Source organism: Chenopodium quinoa, unplaced genomic scaffold, assembly GCF_001683475.1.
Source record: "Chenopodium quinoa cultivar QQ74 unplaced genomic scaffold, ASM168347v1, whole genome shotgun sequence".
NCBI lineage: Eukaryota > Viridiplantae > Streptophyta > Magnoliopsida > Caryophyllales > Amaranthaceae > Chenopodium > Chenopodium quinoa.
The window spans coordinates 1,977,648-1,994,120 of NW_018743199.1; the positions used below are offsets into that span (position 1 = coordinate 1,977,648).

The window sequence follows — 16,473 nt, forward strand, 5'->3', positions numbered from 1 at the left end:
GTCTGCTTTGTTAGCTGATGGTAGCGCTCTATTTTATTGCAACTTTTTATGAAAAAACATCAATTAAGGTTGTTAGTTGCAACATTGTGATTGTTTACAACTTCAATTCAGGATGATTTTGCTGATGTTAAATCTGGTTATGAAAAAACACTGATTGAGGTCGTGAGTGCATTTCCCTTTTGTGGCTAAACCAGCGCCATTGCCAACCTAGAAGAGATACTCATACCAAGGCTAATGCTTTGTCATGTATGCCAACTTTTACATCTTACGCCATGAAGGTTGTGTCATTTATGAATCAACCATGGGATTAGAGCTGTCAAAAGTTGACCCGACCCGAGATACCGACTCAAACCTGATTATTAACTGAACCATCTGAACCCAAAAAAATGGTGACCCAAACCCGACTTGAAACCGACCCTAGACCCGAGTTGACCCGAGTATGTGAGACTTGAACCCGAACATGAACTGACCTGGAGATGAGCCGACCTGAATGTAACCCGTAAATTAATGACATGTACCGAACACAACTGGAACCGAAATTGACCCAAACCCGTTTTATCCCGTCAAAACCCGAATATAACCCGACTTGTTACGAACCTGACCTGAATTCAACCCGAATCGTTCCTAACCCGACCCAAATTTAACCCAACCTGTTACAAACCCGACCCGAAATCAACCCGATGTCCCGACTTGTAATTAAACTGACCCAAATTCAACCCGATTTGTTACTGACCCGACCCGAATTTTACCAGACCCATTACTAACCCGACAAAAAAATGTAATCCGATTTGTTACTAACCCGACTCGAAATCAACACGACTTGTGTCATTTATGAATCAGCCATGGGATTAGAGCTGTAAAAATTTGACCCGACTCGAGATACCGACTCAAACCCAATTATTAACCGAACCATTTGAACCCAAAAAATGGTGACCCAAACCCGACCTGAAACCGACCCTAGACCCGAGTTAATCCGAGTATGTGAGACCTGAACCCAAACATGAACTGACCTGGAGATGAGCCGACCCGAATCTAACTCGTAAATTAATGACCTGTACCGAATCCGACCGAAACCGAAATTGACCCAAACTCGTTTTAACCCGTCAAAACCCGAATTTAACCCGACTTGTTACGAACCTATCCTGAATTCAACCCGACCCGTTCTTAACCCGACCCGAATTTAACCCAAACTGTTACAAACCCAACCCGAAATCAACCCGACTTGTAGTTAAACTGACCCAAATTCAACCCAACTTGTTATTGAACCGACCCGAATTTTACCAGACCTATTACTAACCCGACTAAAAAATTCAACCCGATCTATTACTAACTCAACTCGAAATCAACACGATTTGTTATTGACCCGACCTAAATTCAACCCAAATTGTTCCTGACCCGATTTCAAATCACCTTAAATGCAATTTAGACCACCTTATTACTCTTGATCAAATCATTTTGTCAAGGGAGACCAAGTCGGTACAGGCCAGCAAAAGAAAAGAACATCATCCTCAAATTTAGGAGTTAAATATAGTATATATTTGTTGTATGGTCAAAGGAGATAATTATCTTCCTAAATTATAGACTATAGATCCCTACTATATTGCCAGATATATAATAGTCAAAAGAAATAATTAGCTTGATAAAAATGATAATTATATATTTATAGTTAGTTGAACCTGAATATGACCTGACTTGGAAATGACCCGACCTGATTGTAACTTGCAAATTATTGACTTGAACATAACCCGACTTGAATCCGAAAATGATCCGACTTAAAAATGACCCAGCCTAATTATAACCCGCAAATTATTGACTTGAACCAAACCTGACTTGAACCCGAGAATGATCCGAATTGAAAATGACCCGACCTGATTATAACCCGCAAATTATTGACTTGAACCAAACTCGACTCAAACCCGAGAATGACCCGACCTGATTCTAACCCCATTGAATTGAACGAAACCCGGCTCGAACCCGAGAATTACCCTAACCCGTTTTAACCTATGAAAACCAGAATTAAACCCGACCTATTGTTCACCAGACTCGATTGTAACCCGACCTCTTATTGACCCGACCGAAACCAGACCCAAACCCGATAAGAAGTATGACCCGACATAACTGACTCAAGCATGACCCAATCCAAACCTGACCCACATAGGTTATGGAATTAATCCGAATTTACCCGACCCACTTTTCCGACCCAAAATCGACCCGTTTACCCGAATTGACAGCTCTACCCGAATTCTCCAAAATTTCTCAAAAACCTTGGATATAAAAATTGCCGAAATGTTTACCATGATCCCTAATACCCTCCGTGAGTCCAATTGGCTGGGTGGAACCATCCAATTTGCCTTTAAACGGCCAATTTACCGGTTTACAACTTGCACCGATTTCATTAACTCAAGCCTACAACGAACATTTATGAAACCATTTAATGATCATTTATGGTTCCAAACAGCATAATATGACCCCGAGATGTATCCCCTAAAATCTCAAGCCTTTTCGCCACAAGGTCCTGAAACCTCAAAAAATTCTTAAAAAGCGTGGATATTAGTCTTTAATTTTGGAAATTTTTTTACTTTTTTCGCCCGGAAATAAAAATTGCCAAAATGTTTACCATGTCCCCTAATACCGTCCGGGAAACCAATTAGGTTGGTGGAACCATCCAATTTGCCTTTAAACATCCAATTTACCGGCAACTTGCACCGATTTCATTAATTCAATCCTACCACGAACATTTATAAAACCATATAATGATAATTTATAGTTCCAAACGGCATTATAATACCCAGAGATATATCCCTTAGAATTTCAATACTTTTTGACACCGAGCCCCGAAACCTCCAAAAATACTTAAAAATTTGTGGATATTAGCCTTCAATTTCGGAATATTTTGACTTTTTTTCTCCCGAAAATAAAACTTGTCGAAATGCTCACCATGGTCCTAATACCCTCTTGGAGTCCATTTGGGTGGGTGAAACCATTCAATTTGCCTTTAAACGACCAATTTAGCGATTTACAACTTGCACTGATTTCATTATTTCAAGTTTACCATAAAACATTTATGACAACATATAATGATCATATCTGGCTCCAAACACATTATATGACCCCCGAGATATATCTCCTAGATTTTCAAGACTTTTTGACACTGGGCCCCGAAACCTCCAAAATTACTTAAAAAGTGTGGATATAATCTTCAATTTTAGAATTTTTTGACTTTTTTTGGCCCGAAAATAAAACTTGTCGAAATGTTCACCATGGTCCCTAATACCCTTTGGGAGTCCAATTGGCTGGGTGGAACTGTCCAATTTGCCTTTAAACAGCCAATTTATCGGTTTACAACTTGCACCGATTTCATTAACTCAAGCCTACAACGAACATTTATGAAACCATATAATGATCATTTATGGTTCCAAACGGCATAATAAACCCTGAGATATATCCCCTAGAATTTCATGACTTTTCGATACCGGGCCTCGAAACCTCCAAAATTACTTACAACTGTGGATATTAGCCTTTAATTTCGGAATTTTTTTGACTTTTTTCTCCCGAAAATAAAACTTGTCGAAATGTTCACCATGGTCCTAATACCCTCTTGGAGTCCATTTGGGTGGGTGAAACCATTCAATTTGCCTTTAAACGGTCAATTTACCGATTTACAACTTGCACTGATTTCATTATTTCAAGTTTACCACAAAACATTTATGACAACATATATAATGATCATATATGGTTCCAAACACATTATATGACCCCCGAGATATATCTCCTAGATTTTCAAGATTTTTCGACACCGGGCCCCGAAACCTCCAAAATTACTTAACAAGTGTGGATAATTAATCTTCAATTTTAGAATTTTTTGACTTTTTTCGCCCAAAAATAAAGCTTGTCAAAATGTTCACCATGGTCCCTAATACCCTTTGGGAGTCCAATTGGCTAGGTGGAACCATCCAATTTGCCTTTAAACAGCCAATTTACCGGTTTACAACTTGCAACGATTTCATTAACTCAAGCCTACAACGAACATTTATGAAACCATATAATGATCATTTATGGTTCCAAACGGCGTAATAGACCCCGAGATATATCCCCTAGAATTTCAGGACTTTTCGATACCGGGTCTCGAAACCTCCAAAATTACTTAAAAACTGTAGATATTAGCCTTTAACTTTGGAATTTTTCGACTTTTTTTTCGCCCGAAAATAAAATTTGTCAAAATGTTCACCATGGTCCCTAATTCCCTGCGGGATTCCAATTGGATGGGTGAAACCATTTAATTTGCATTTAGACGGCCAATTTACCGATTTACAACTTGCACCAATTTCATTAATTCAAACTTCTCACGAACATTTATGAAAACATATTATGATCATATATGGTTCCAAACGACATTATATGACCCCATGATGTATCCCCTAAAATCTCTAACTTTTTCGACATCGGGCCCCGAAACCTCAAAAAATTATTCAAAAAGCGTGTATATTAGCCTTTAATTTTTGAATTTTTTGAATTTTTTTTCGCCCGGAAAAAAAATTGCCGAAATGTTTACCATGGTCCCTAATACCCTCTGAGAGTCCAATTGGGTAGGTAAAACCATCCAATTTGCTTTTAAACGACCAATTTATCGATTTACAACTTGCACTGATTTCATTAATTCAAGCTTATCACGAACATTTATGACAACATATGTTCATATATGGTTCCAAACGACATTATATGACCCCGAGATGTATTTACTAATATCTCTAGCCATTTCGACACTGGGCCCCGAAACCTCCAAAATTTCTCAAAAAAGCGTGGATATTAGCCTTCAAAATTGGAATTTTTCAACTTTTTTTCACCCGGAAATAAAAATTGCCGAAATGTTTGCCATGATTGCTAACACCCTCAGGGAGACCAATTGGGTGGGTGGAACCATCTAATTTGCCTTTAAATAGCCAATTTACCGGTTTACAACTTGCACCGATTTCATTAATTCAAGCCTACGACGAACATTTATGAAACCATATAATGATCATTTATGGTTCCAAACGGTATTATATGACCCCGAGATATATCCCCTATAATTTCAAGAATTTTCGACACCGGGCCCTAAATCCTCCAAAATTACTTAAGTGTGGATATTAGCCTTCAATTTAAGAATTTTTTGACTTTTTTTCGCTCTAAAATAAAACTTGTCGAAATGTTCACCATGGTCCCTAATACCCTCTGGGAGTCCAATTGGGTGGGTGGAACCATCCAATTGTCCTTTAAACATCCATTTACCGGGTTATAACTTGCATTGATTTCATTAACTCAAATGCTACCACGAATATTTATGAAACCATGTAATGATCATTTATGGTTCCAAACAGCATTATATGACCTCGAGATACATCTCCTATAATTACAAGACTTTTCGACACCGGCCCCAAAACCAACAAAATTACTCAAAATGCATGGATATTATTAGCCTTCAATTTTGAAATTTTTTTACTTTTTTTCGCCCGAAAATAAAAATTGTCGAAACATTTACCATGGTCCCTATTACCCTCTGAGAGTCCAATTGGGTAGGTGAAACCATCCAATTTCCTTTAAACGACCAATTTACCGATTTATAACTTGCACCGATTTCATTAATTCAAGCTTATCACAAAACATTTACGACAACATATAATGATCATATATGGTTCCAAACGACATTATATGACCCCGAGATGTATCCACTAATATCTCAAAGCATTTTCGACACCGGCCCCGAAACCTTCAAAATTTCTCAAAAAATGTGGATATTAGCCTTCAATTTTGGATTTTTTTTTTCGCCCAAAAATAAAAATTGCCGAAATGTTTACCATGACCCATACTGCCTTTCGAGAGACCAATTGGGTGGGTGGAACTATCCAATTTGCCTTTTAAACAGCCAATTTACCGGTTTACAACTTGCACCGATTTCATTAACTCAAGCCTACCACGAACATTTATGAAACCATATAATGATCATTTGTGGTTCCAAACAACATTATATGACCCCGAGATATATCCCCTAGAATTTCAAGAATTTTCGACACCGGGCCCCGAAACCTCAAAAATTACTTAAAAAGTGTGGATATTAGCCTTCAATTTTGGAATTTTTTGATTTTATTTCGCTCGAAAATAAAACTTTTCGAAATGTTCACCATGGTCCCTAATACACTCTAGGAGTCCATTTGGGTGGGTAAAACCATTCAATTTGCCTTTAAATGTCCAATTTACCGGCTTACAACTTGCACCGATTTCATAAATTCAAGCTTATCACGAACATTTATGACAACATATAATGATCATATATGGTTCTAAACGACATTATATGACCCCGGATGTATCACCTAAAATATCAAGCCTTTTCGACATCGGGCTCTGAAACCTCCAAAATTACTCAAAAAGTGTGGATATTAGCCTTCAATTATGAAAATTTTTGACTTTTTTTCGCCCGGAAATAAAAATTGCAGAAATGTTTACCATGGTCCCTAATACCCTTTGAGATTCCAATTGGGTAGGTAAAACCATCCAATTTGCTTTTAAACGACCAATTTACCGATTTACAACTTGCACCGATTTCATTAATTCAAGCTTATTACGAACATTTATGACAACATATAATGTCATATATGGTTCCAACGACATTATATGACCCCGAGATGTATCCCCTGAAACCTGAAGCCTTTTCGACACCGAGCCCTGAAACCTCCAAAATTTCTCAAAAAGCGTGGATATTAGCTTTCAATTTTATAATTTTTTTACTTTTTTTCGCCCGGAAATAAAAATTGCCAAAATTTTTGCCATGGTCGCTAACACCTTCCGGGAGACAATTAGGTGGGTGGAACCATTCAATTTGCTTTTAAACAGCCAATTTTTCGAATTACAACTTGCACTGATTTCATTAACTCAAGCCTACCACAAACATTTATGAAACCATATAATAATCATTTTTGGTTCCAAACGGCATTATATAACCCCAAGATATATCATCTATAATTTCAAAAAATTTCAACACCGGCCCCGAAACCTCCAAAATTACTTAAAAAGTGTGTATATTAGCCTTCAATTTTGGTATTTTTTGACTTTTTTTCGTCCGAAAATAAAACTTGTCGAAATGTTTACCATGGTCCCGAATACCCTCTGGGAGTCAAAATGGGTGGATGGAACCATCCAATTTTCCTTTAAACAACCAATTTACCGGTTTATAACTTGCACTGATTTCATTAACTCAATGCTACCACGAACATTTATGACAACAAATAATTATCATATATGGTTCCAAACGACATTATATGATCCCAAAATATATTCCCTAGAATTACGAGACTTTCAGACACTGGGCTCCGAACACTCCAAAATTTCTCAAAATGGTGGATTTTAGCGTTTAATTTTTTAATTTTTTGACTTTTTTTTTCCTAGAAATAAAAATTACCAAAATGTTTATCATGGTCTATAATATCCTCCGGGAGTCCAATTGGGTGGGTGGAACCATCCAATTTGCCTTTAAAAAGCCAATTTAGCGGTTTACAACTTGCACCGATTTCATTAACTCAAGCCTATCACGAACATTTATGACAACATATAATGATTATATATGATTCCAAATGGTATTATATGACCCCGAGATGTACCCCTTAAATTTTCAAGGATTTTCGACGTCGAGCCCTGAAACCTCTAAAATTTCGCAAAATGCGTGGATATTAGACTTCAATTTTGGAATTTTTTGACTCTTTTGGCCCGAAAATAAAAATTGTCGTAATGTTTACAATAATCCTTAATACCCTCTGGGAGTCCACTTGGATTGGTGCAACCATCCAATTTGCCTTTAAATAGCCGAGTTACCGGTTTACAACTTGGATCGATTTCATTAACTACAGCCTACAACGAACATTTATGAAAAAAAAATAATGATCATATATGGTTCCAAACGACATTTTAATACCCCGAAGACCCGAAAGTATATAAAATTGTCGAAATGTTTACCATGGTCCCTAATAACCTCCAGGAGACCAATTGGGTGGGTGGAACCATCCAATTTGCCTTTAAACACCCAATTTACCGGTTTACAACTTGCACCAATTTCTAACTCATGCCTACCACGAACATTTATGACAACATATAATGATCATTTATGGTTCCAAACGACATTATATGACCCCTAGATATATCCCCTAGAATTTCAAGACTTTTCGACACCGGGCCCCGAAACCTCCAAAATTACTTAAAAAGTATGGATATTAGCCTTCAATTTTGGAATATTTTGATTTTTTTTTTCGCCCGGAAATAAAAATTTTCAAAATGTTTACCACGGTCTCTAATACCCTCTAGGAGTCCAATTGGCTAGGTGGAACCATCCAATTTGCCTTTAAATGTCCAATTTATCGGTTTACAACTTGCACCGATTTCATTAATTCAAACCTACCACGAACATGTATGACAGCATATAATGAGAATATATGGTTTCAAATGGCATTATATGACCCCGAGATGTATCCCCTAAAATATTAATACTTTTCTACTCCGGGCCCCAAAACCTCCAAAATTTTTCAAAAAGCGTGGATATTAGCCTTCAATTTTGAGTTTTTTTGATTTTTTTCGCCCGGAAATAAAAATTTCCGACATGTTTACTATGGTCCCTAATACCCTCCGGAAGTCCAATTGGGTGGGTTGAACCATCCAATTTGCCTTTAAACGACCAATTTACCGGTTTGTAACTTACACCGATTTCATTAAATCAAGCCTACCACGAACATTTATGACAACATATAATGGTCATAAATGGTTCCAAACATCATTATATGACCCTGAGATGTATCCCCTAAAATTTCAAGGGTTTTTGACACCGGGCCTCGAAATCTCCATAATTTTCTTAAAAAGCGTGTTTCTTAGCCTTTAATTTTGGTATTTTTTGACTTGTTATCGCCTGAAAATAAAAATTGCCAAAATGTTTACCATGGTCCCTAATATCCTCCGGGAGTCCAATTGGGTGGGTGGAACCATCCATTTTGCCTTTAAACGACCAATTTACCGGTTTACAACTTGCACTGATTTCATTAACTCAAGCCTACCACGAACATCTATTACAACATATAATGATCATATATGTTTCCAATAGGCATTATATGACCCCAGATGTATTCCCTAAAATCTCAAGACTTTGCGACACCGTGCATCGAAACCTCCAAAATTTCTTAAAAGAGCATGCCCCGATTTCAAATCACCTTAAATGCAATAATTTAGGCCACCTTATTATTGTTGATCAAAGCATTTTTCCTTGGGAGACCAAGTCGGTCCAGGCCAGCAAAAGAAAGGATTATCGTCCTCAAATTTAAGAGTTAAATATAGTATATATTTGTTGTATGGTCAAAGGAGAAAATTATCTTCCTAAATTATAGACTATAGCCATTATAGTCAAAGGAAATAATTAGCTTGATAAAAATGATAATTATCTATTTATAGTTAGTTGAACCCGAATATGTCATGACTTGGAAATGACCTGACGTGATTGTAATCTGCAAATTATTGACTTGAATATAACCCGACTTGAATCCGATAATGACCTAACCTGATTATAACCCGCAAATTATTGACTTGAACCGAACTCGACTTGAACTCGAGAATGACCCGACCTGATTCTAACCCGCAAATTATTGACTTGAACCGAACCCGACTCGAACCCGAGAATTACCCTAACTCGTTTTAACGTGTGAAAACCCGAATTAAACCCGACCTATTGTTCACCCGATCCGAATGTAACCCGACCCAAACCTGATAAGAAGTATGATCCGATGTGACCCGACTCAAGCATGACCTAACCCAAACCCGACTCGCATAGGTTATGGAATTAATCCAAATTGACCCGACTCGAATTGACCCGACCCACTCTTACCCGACCCGTTTACCCGAATTGACAGCTCTACATGGAATCCAAATGAATACTTGCTTTGGAGAGTTGTGGGATGGATAATACTGTAGATTAACATCCTGTTACTTTGTCTGTTTCTCTGTGTTGAAGCATTCAAATTACTGGTTGTGAAGTCATGATGTGCACTATCAGCCTGTAATCAGCAATTCAGTAGGAAGCCTCTCTGAATTTTACTTGTTCCGACTGCATTATTTTTCTCTCCAAACAGCATTCTTCATATCTGACCTTTAACTGCATACAGAGTGTTAAGCTCTTACTATGAAGTTTACTTATAAAAGGCTAAATACTCTCACTTTATACAAGATAATTAGAGATAGTGATCTGAGTTACAGAACAAAGTTGCTAAACCTGAAGCTTTATACTTTAAATATTCTTGCTCTGTATTTTGATGGCAACAATATCCTCTAATCAAATGAATCCTTTATAGTCATTGGTCACATGTATTCTTGTAAGAACTCTGGAAAACCGATCAACTTTTATGAAAATCTTTACATGCGCTTTTTATAGCCTCAACAAAAAGCCAATTGTTACAGAGCTCCGCAACATTTGCGTATGTAAATATGTAATATGTTAAGTCTTGACTCGCATAGGATAGCTACAAAGGGAGCTTTCAAGTCTTCTGCAATATCTTTGTATGCATGAGTAAGCAAATTTCTTTGTTGGATTACATGAGATGAAACCACTCTCAGGTTGAGCTGAGATTCAGTTCATTAATGAGATGATAATATATGAGTGATTGATTGAATCCAAAAGCATCATGTATTTTGTTAATTAGGTGCATATAAGTGTTACTATGTACGAAGTAGAGATAGGAGATTAGAACAGTTAACCAAAGTTTTGACTTTCAAGTTGATTTTTAAGTCTAAAATCATACTCGTTCTAGGAGGGAGTTCCCTAAATACTTCCCTCCTAGGATAGGCCTCTACTCCGTAACACTTGGGTGACTAACGTCATGTAAAAATTTCAGTAGTGTTAAAACCTCTCGTTCCTACTAATGACTAAATATACACGAAATACAACCTTATTAGATAACTTGTTTTACGATTTTACGAAGTTCTTGTTATGGGTAGCTATCTGTAGTTTTTAATAATGATAAGCCGGTCTCGTAATCCCCAAATCATTAATCATCTCGATTCATGGATCAAACTACCATAAATCTATAGATAAATTTGGTGAAGGTCGTCAATTATATATAAACTGCACTGGCTATATAGTGGGTTCACAAGACTTTTGCATGGATGTAGCAGTGCTTCTGGAGAATTCTTCAACATGCAATCATAAACATGTCATCATCAAACAGTATAAAATTATAGGTTCATGTATTGTGAGGTTGTGACCATAACTTGACATTATTCGTACAGAGTTTTCAACATTATGGTAGGGACTGACTACTCCACTAACTTAGTGATTCATCTTCCATATCAATTGTAAGATTGTGTTCCAGGATTCCATATGCTCTTAGGTGTTTGGCCATTGTTAAATTAAACTTGGTGCTTAAGAAATCACATTAGTCAAACCCTTATGCAGCATTGCATGTTTTGAAAGAATCATTTCAAGCAAATTATGCCATGGTCTTGGAGAATTGATGATTCGTGTTTACTTAAACGTATGCATCATCCACGTCGGGATGACATAAGGTACACCCGAGAATATGATACCAATAATGTTAGTCTTATGTGAATGCATAATAAAATGCTGCATATGATCTTAGCATCAGCTCAGAATTCCTGTTAGTCTTTGCATCAGTTCAGAAAATAGGAAAGAATAAGAATCATATTCAAATCAATAAACAGCAAAAAAAAATCAGAGCTTTCAGATCCCCAGATTAGATAATCTGATAAATTAACTTTCCAGCAATATTTCAACTCAAATTACATTCTAAACAATCAATTAAAACCTGTAAACTCAAGATTTAATCTGCATATATTCATCCAACTAATAGACCTACAAAACCATCCGTAACAATTAACACCTCAAAATCCAACATAATCACAAAACAAACATCAAAATTCCCATTAAAAACCAAAAACACTTTGACATTAAACAACACAAAAATTCATATACAACCCAGAAAACAAAACAAAAAACCCAATTCAACAACACAACAAAAACACCCATCAAATCAAAAATCAAAACCAAAAATCACCTATTATCATAATCAACAATCTCCCGGTCTGTAACAGAGCGAGAATGCTGAACAATAGACCGGCCAATCGAATTAATCCAATCTTCCTTCTCCTTCTCAGAATCAGCAATAAAATACATAGTATCAGACCGAGTCGAAAGCTCAAACGCAAATTGGCGGTTCAACACATCTTCAGCACCTTTAACGGTTAAACAGGTGGAAACCGGAATAACACCGCGCGGTTTAGAAGAGCGGTTGACGATTGATTCTTTGAACCAGAAGAGTTTTCCTTGCTTTAAGACGAACCAACGACGACGCCATGTTTTGATGTACTCGCCTTGCTTGGTTAGCCACCCGGCTCGCTCTGGTTCGGCCCAGAATTCAATACCGTCGTATTCTGAACCGGTGGTGGCGGTTGATCCGCCGGTGTCGATTCCGAGGACCCGGTTTAGAGCTGATTGCCAAAGGCTTGACATTGAGAGGAGAGAGAATGAGGATTTTGGGATTTTTGGGTTTGGTTTTGATAGGGTGGATTTCAAGAAAAATATGACTTGTTTATGATTTTGATATTTGTAGTGAAATTTTTGGTAAATTTTGTTTATAATTGTAAAATTGTATTATTCCCTTTGGTAAATTTGATTGTAGGTGTGTTTTTCTTTTTTAGATTTACTATCGTCAAAAAGATATTACTCCGTATTATTCCAAATAGATTCGGGTTATACTTGGGGATGCTAGAGAAGTGAGTTAATTAGGAAACTCATAATGTTTCCTTCGTGATGACTCCAACATCAGTCGAGAATGGGGAAGAAAATTGTGGTGTTAGGGTGGAGGTGAATCTTCAATTGCATTCATCCCACTTCATACCTACTTTTAGTTGGAGTGCAATTTTGAGTTTAGAGGATATTTTGAGTTTAGAGGATAATATGGTGTTACCTCGTGCCTGGTTTGATTAGGCCATTCCCACATAATTTATTATTTATTATGTACCAAATTTAACCAATTATGCCACATTTGTACTATTCTCTTTCATTAGGTTGGTGTAATTGGGTATTAGGTGGATTATATGGTGATAAGAGTTTTAATTATATATACATGTCAAGGGCAGGGATGGAGACAAATTTCAACTCCATCATAAGTGACACTTTAGGGATGAGGATAGCAACGTAGGCGAGGATAGGGAAACCAACATCTCGCACTCCCACCTGCCTCATTGATATCTCTAATTATTCGCATGCGAATTTTGTAAATCAAAAGAAATTCATTAAACACATCAACAATATAATTTTGAAGAATTGGAAAAATTTCTATCCTATAAGGCTACAAATTGACAATAACTTTGCAAAAACTTATGGTCTGTTCTGAGATGAAATAAACTAAATATTTTATAAGAGAAGAAAATTAGGAACTAAAGTGAAGATAAGACGAAGAGAACTAACTCTTAGAAAATTCACTAGCAAGAGCCAAATACAAAAAAACACTTTACTATTTATAACCCTCATAAAATCCAAATTAAGGCCCATTTTCTCTCTCATCAACACTAACCAGCAACCATTCCACATTCTCTGACAACATCCTCCGAGTTAAGCAACTCAACTCGCTACTCAGAAATGTCTTCCTTCCCTGATGAATTCGGGCCCGACTCAAACCCATCCGGCTCGACTCACCCCTTCGAAGACGAAGATGGCTACGTTGCTGTTGATGGCTACTCCAGTTTCGTCGATTCCGAGTCAATCAAGGAATCGGTTGATGACTCGGTGGTTTTCAATGATAGCAACGATGACGTTTTTGGATCTAATGGAAATTCGGTTGATGATGGAGTTTTTGTTGACGTGAATGGTCCGGTGTTGCCGCCGCCTTCGGAAATGCAGGAGGAAGGGTTTGCTCTTCGTGAATGGCGGAGGTAGGCGTAATTCAATTGCTTTCAATTATGATTAATTTTCAGTTTTTATTTTTTAATTTTGTTGAATTTTGAGTGTTGTTGTGAGATCTAAGTGTTGAACTGATTAATTGATTGTAAATTAGGTTATTTTTCTTTTTTTAGTTGAATTGAACTTGAAATTTAAACTAAAATTGAATTGCGTAATTTGATTAGGTATACTATGAATTGTACTTTTTGCTGTGAAATTCCCAAAATTTGGCCGTGTTAGTTCATAGAATTATGCAATTTCTTTGAATGAGGAAAGTGTAATTCAACAATGGTTGTGGAATGAGTGTTAGCTCGCCTTTGGATTTGGGGAATGTAGCAACAATTCATGTTTTGGTTTAAGGACCGGATGCATATTATCGTTTTGATTTGAGCATGTTTTTTCAAGTGGAAATACTAGGTTCTGTGAGTTTGTTGATCTAATAGACAGACTAATACTTCGTATGTATTTAGTTGGGAAATGTGGATCATTAGAGCAGCAATGTAAAGTTCGAAAGTGTAGTGGGGTGGGGTTCGAATTGTTGCTATACTTGCTTCGCTTTTCACTGTGAAAACTAGCATTTTGTGATATATGAATACCCTGAAACGGCTTCTAAGGATAGACATTAGTGAGAATGTGAGATTTTAGAAGTAATTGTTAACCAGGACAAGCTATTTCAAACCTTTCAAGAGAGGAAATTAGACAGGCATTGTGAGACATATTTAGTATTATGTCTGTATGACTTCCATTACAGAAGTGAGCGGAACTGATGATTAATATTTAATAGAACTGACCTAAGCTGGTCAGATAGGCTAGTAGGTTCAACGACCCCCCCCCCCCCCCTCCCCTGACCTCTTCAGAACTCAGCAATGGCCGGATGCATACTGGCTCCGGACCCTATGTTGTTGTTACATGCAGTTATGCTTATGGAGTGTTGTGCTACTAGCTTTAGGTTAAAGGCATTGATCTATTGAACTTGCTTATTTTATAAATTGTCACTTTTTAACCTTTTTAGTATATGGAGTATAATATTTTGAGTTCTGACAATATAATTTTCAAAATACAAGTTCCATATACATGTGTCTTTATCAGTTGGTGATCAATTTTATTGGCTTATTCAGACAAAACGCTATTCGACTGGAAGAGAAGGAGAAGAAAGAGAAAGAAATACTGAGCCAGATCATTGAGGAAGCAAATGAGTACAAAGTTGCCTTCCATGAAAAGAGAAAGCTTACATGTGAAAACAATAAAAACAACAACAGAGAGAAAGAGGAGGTAAGATTCTGTTTCTGTGATCGTATGTAGCCTGTCTATGATGATTATTAAATCAAGTTTCATAAATGGACTTCATATTCTCTGTTTATTGCATGGAACCACAACAATTACAATCTTACAGTACTTTTTTCTGTTGTGGCAAATGTGAACTTCTAAATTGGGGAATGACTTGTAGTTGACTGTTTAAGGTTCTTATTAGTGGTGGAAAATAAGTTGCCATGCCGGTTTCATTTTCATGTCAAAATACTTGGGTTGAATTCTTCACACTTGACAGTAATTAGACTTAATGATTCAGAATACCCTCCTCCAGCCATTTTTCAATCCGTGTTAGTTGTAGGATGCATAATTTTTCTGATTTTTCGTCATTTAGATGGCAAGAAGCAATGAGTGGGAATCTTTGTTGTATAGTGAATTGTTAGCAACTACTCCGTAATATGATTTTCCATTTTGATACCAATTTATAGTGACTTGTGTCCTGAAATGCTGTGTTGATTTTGCAGTTATTTCTGGCCAATCATGAGAAGTTCCACAAGGAGGCAGACAAGAATTACTGGAAGGCAATAGCAGAGCTCATTCCTAATGAAGTTCCTGCTATACAGAAAAGAGGAAAGAAAGAGCAAGAAAAGAAGCCTTCTATTGCTGTGATCCAAGGACCAAAGCCTGGGAAACCGACTGACCTTGCAAGGATGAGGCAGATACTTGTGAAGCTGAAACACACTACTCCTGCCCATTTAAAACTTGCCTCACCACCTGCAGATGCTAAGACCAATGGAACAACTTCTAGTGCTGAGCCCTCCAAGACTGCAGCTGTTGAAACCGCCCCAGAAGCTGTAGTCGCTGCATGATGACTAATTTATGTTAAATGTCTTTGTATTATATCTGAGGATATGATGGTTGAGCCCTTACAATGTTGATATAGCGTCATAGACTGTGTATATTGATGCTGCATAATTCTAGGCTTGACCCGTTAGAAACTCTTGACAAGTAAATTATGAGGTAGAATATAAGACATGAGATTTATTGTTAGGTGTTTTGATATGTTCGAAATCTTTAGACCAAAGCTACATTATTCAAATTCTATTAGCTTTTAATCTCAACCTCCGTCATTATATATCTTGGAAAACTCAAGTTACTAATATAATGTAAATTGTTAAACCAAACAAACAAAATATATATACATGTAGCATTGTGCCATGTTTGAAGTTTACTTGAGATACTCTTTCATATCGATCTTCCTATGTCGA

At 36.9% G+C, this 16,473-nt stretch overlaps 2 protein-coding genes across 2 annotated transcripts; one reads left to right on the top strand and one right to left on the bottom strand.

Moving 5' to 3' along the window:
• Positions 1–11,750: 11,750 nt before the first annotated feature.
• On the bottom strand, positions 11,751–12,933 carry LOC110733425 (pleckstrin homology domain-containing protein 1-like). Its single transcript, XM_021913473.1, has one exon. It carries the CDS (start codon positions 12,524–12,526, stop codon positions 12,068–12,070), a length of 459 nt encoding a protein of 152 aa, XP_021769165.1. The 5' UTR covers positions 12,527–12,933; the 3' UTR covers positions 11,751–12,067.
• A 595-nt stretch (positions 12,934–13,528) lies between these two features.
• On the top strand, positions 13,529–16,342 carry LOC110733427 (clathrin light chain 2-like). Its single transcript, XM_021913475.1, has 3 exons — positions 13,529–13,950; positions 15,076–15,229; positions 15,730–16,342. The coding sequence occupies exons 1-3, from the start codon at positions 13,658–13,660 to the stop codon at positions 16,072–16,074; spliced, it is 792 nt and encodes a 263-aa protein (XP_021769167.1). The 5' UTR covers positions 13,529–13,657; the 3' UTR covers positions 16,075–16,342.
• Positions 16,343–16,473: the final 131 nt, after the last annotated feature.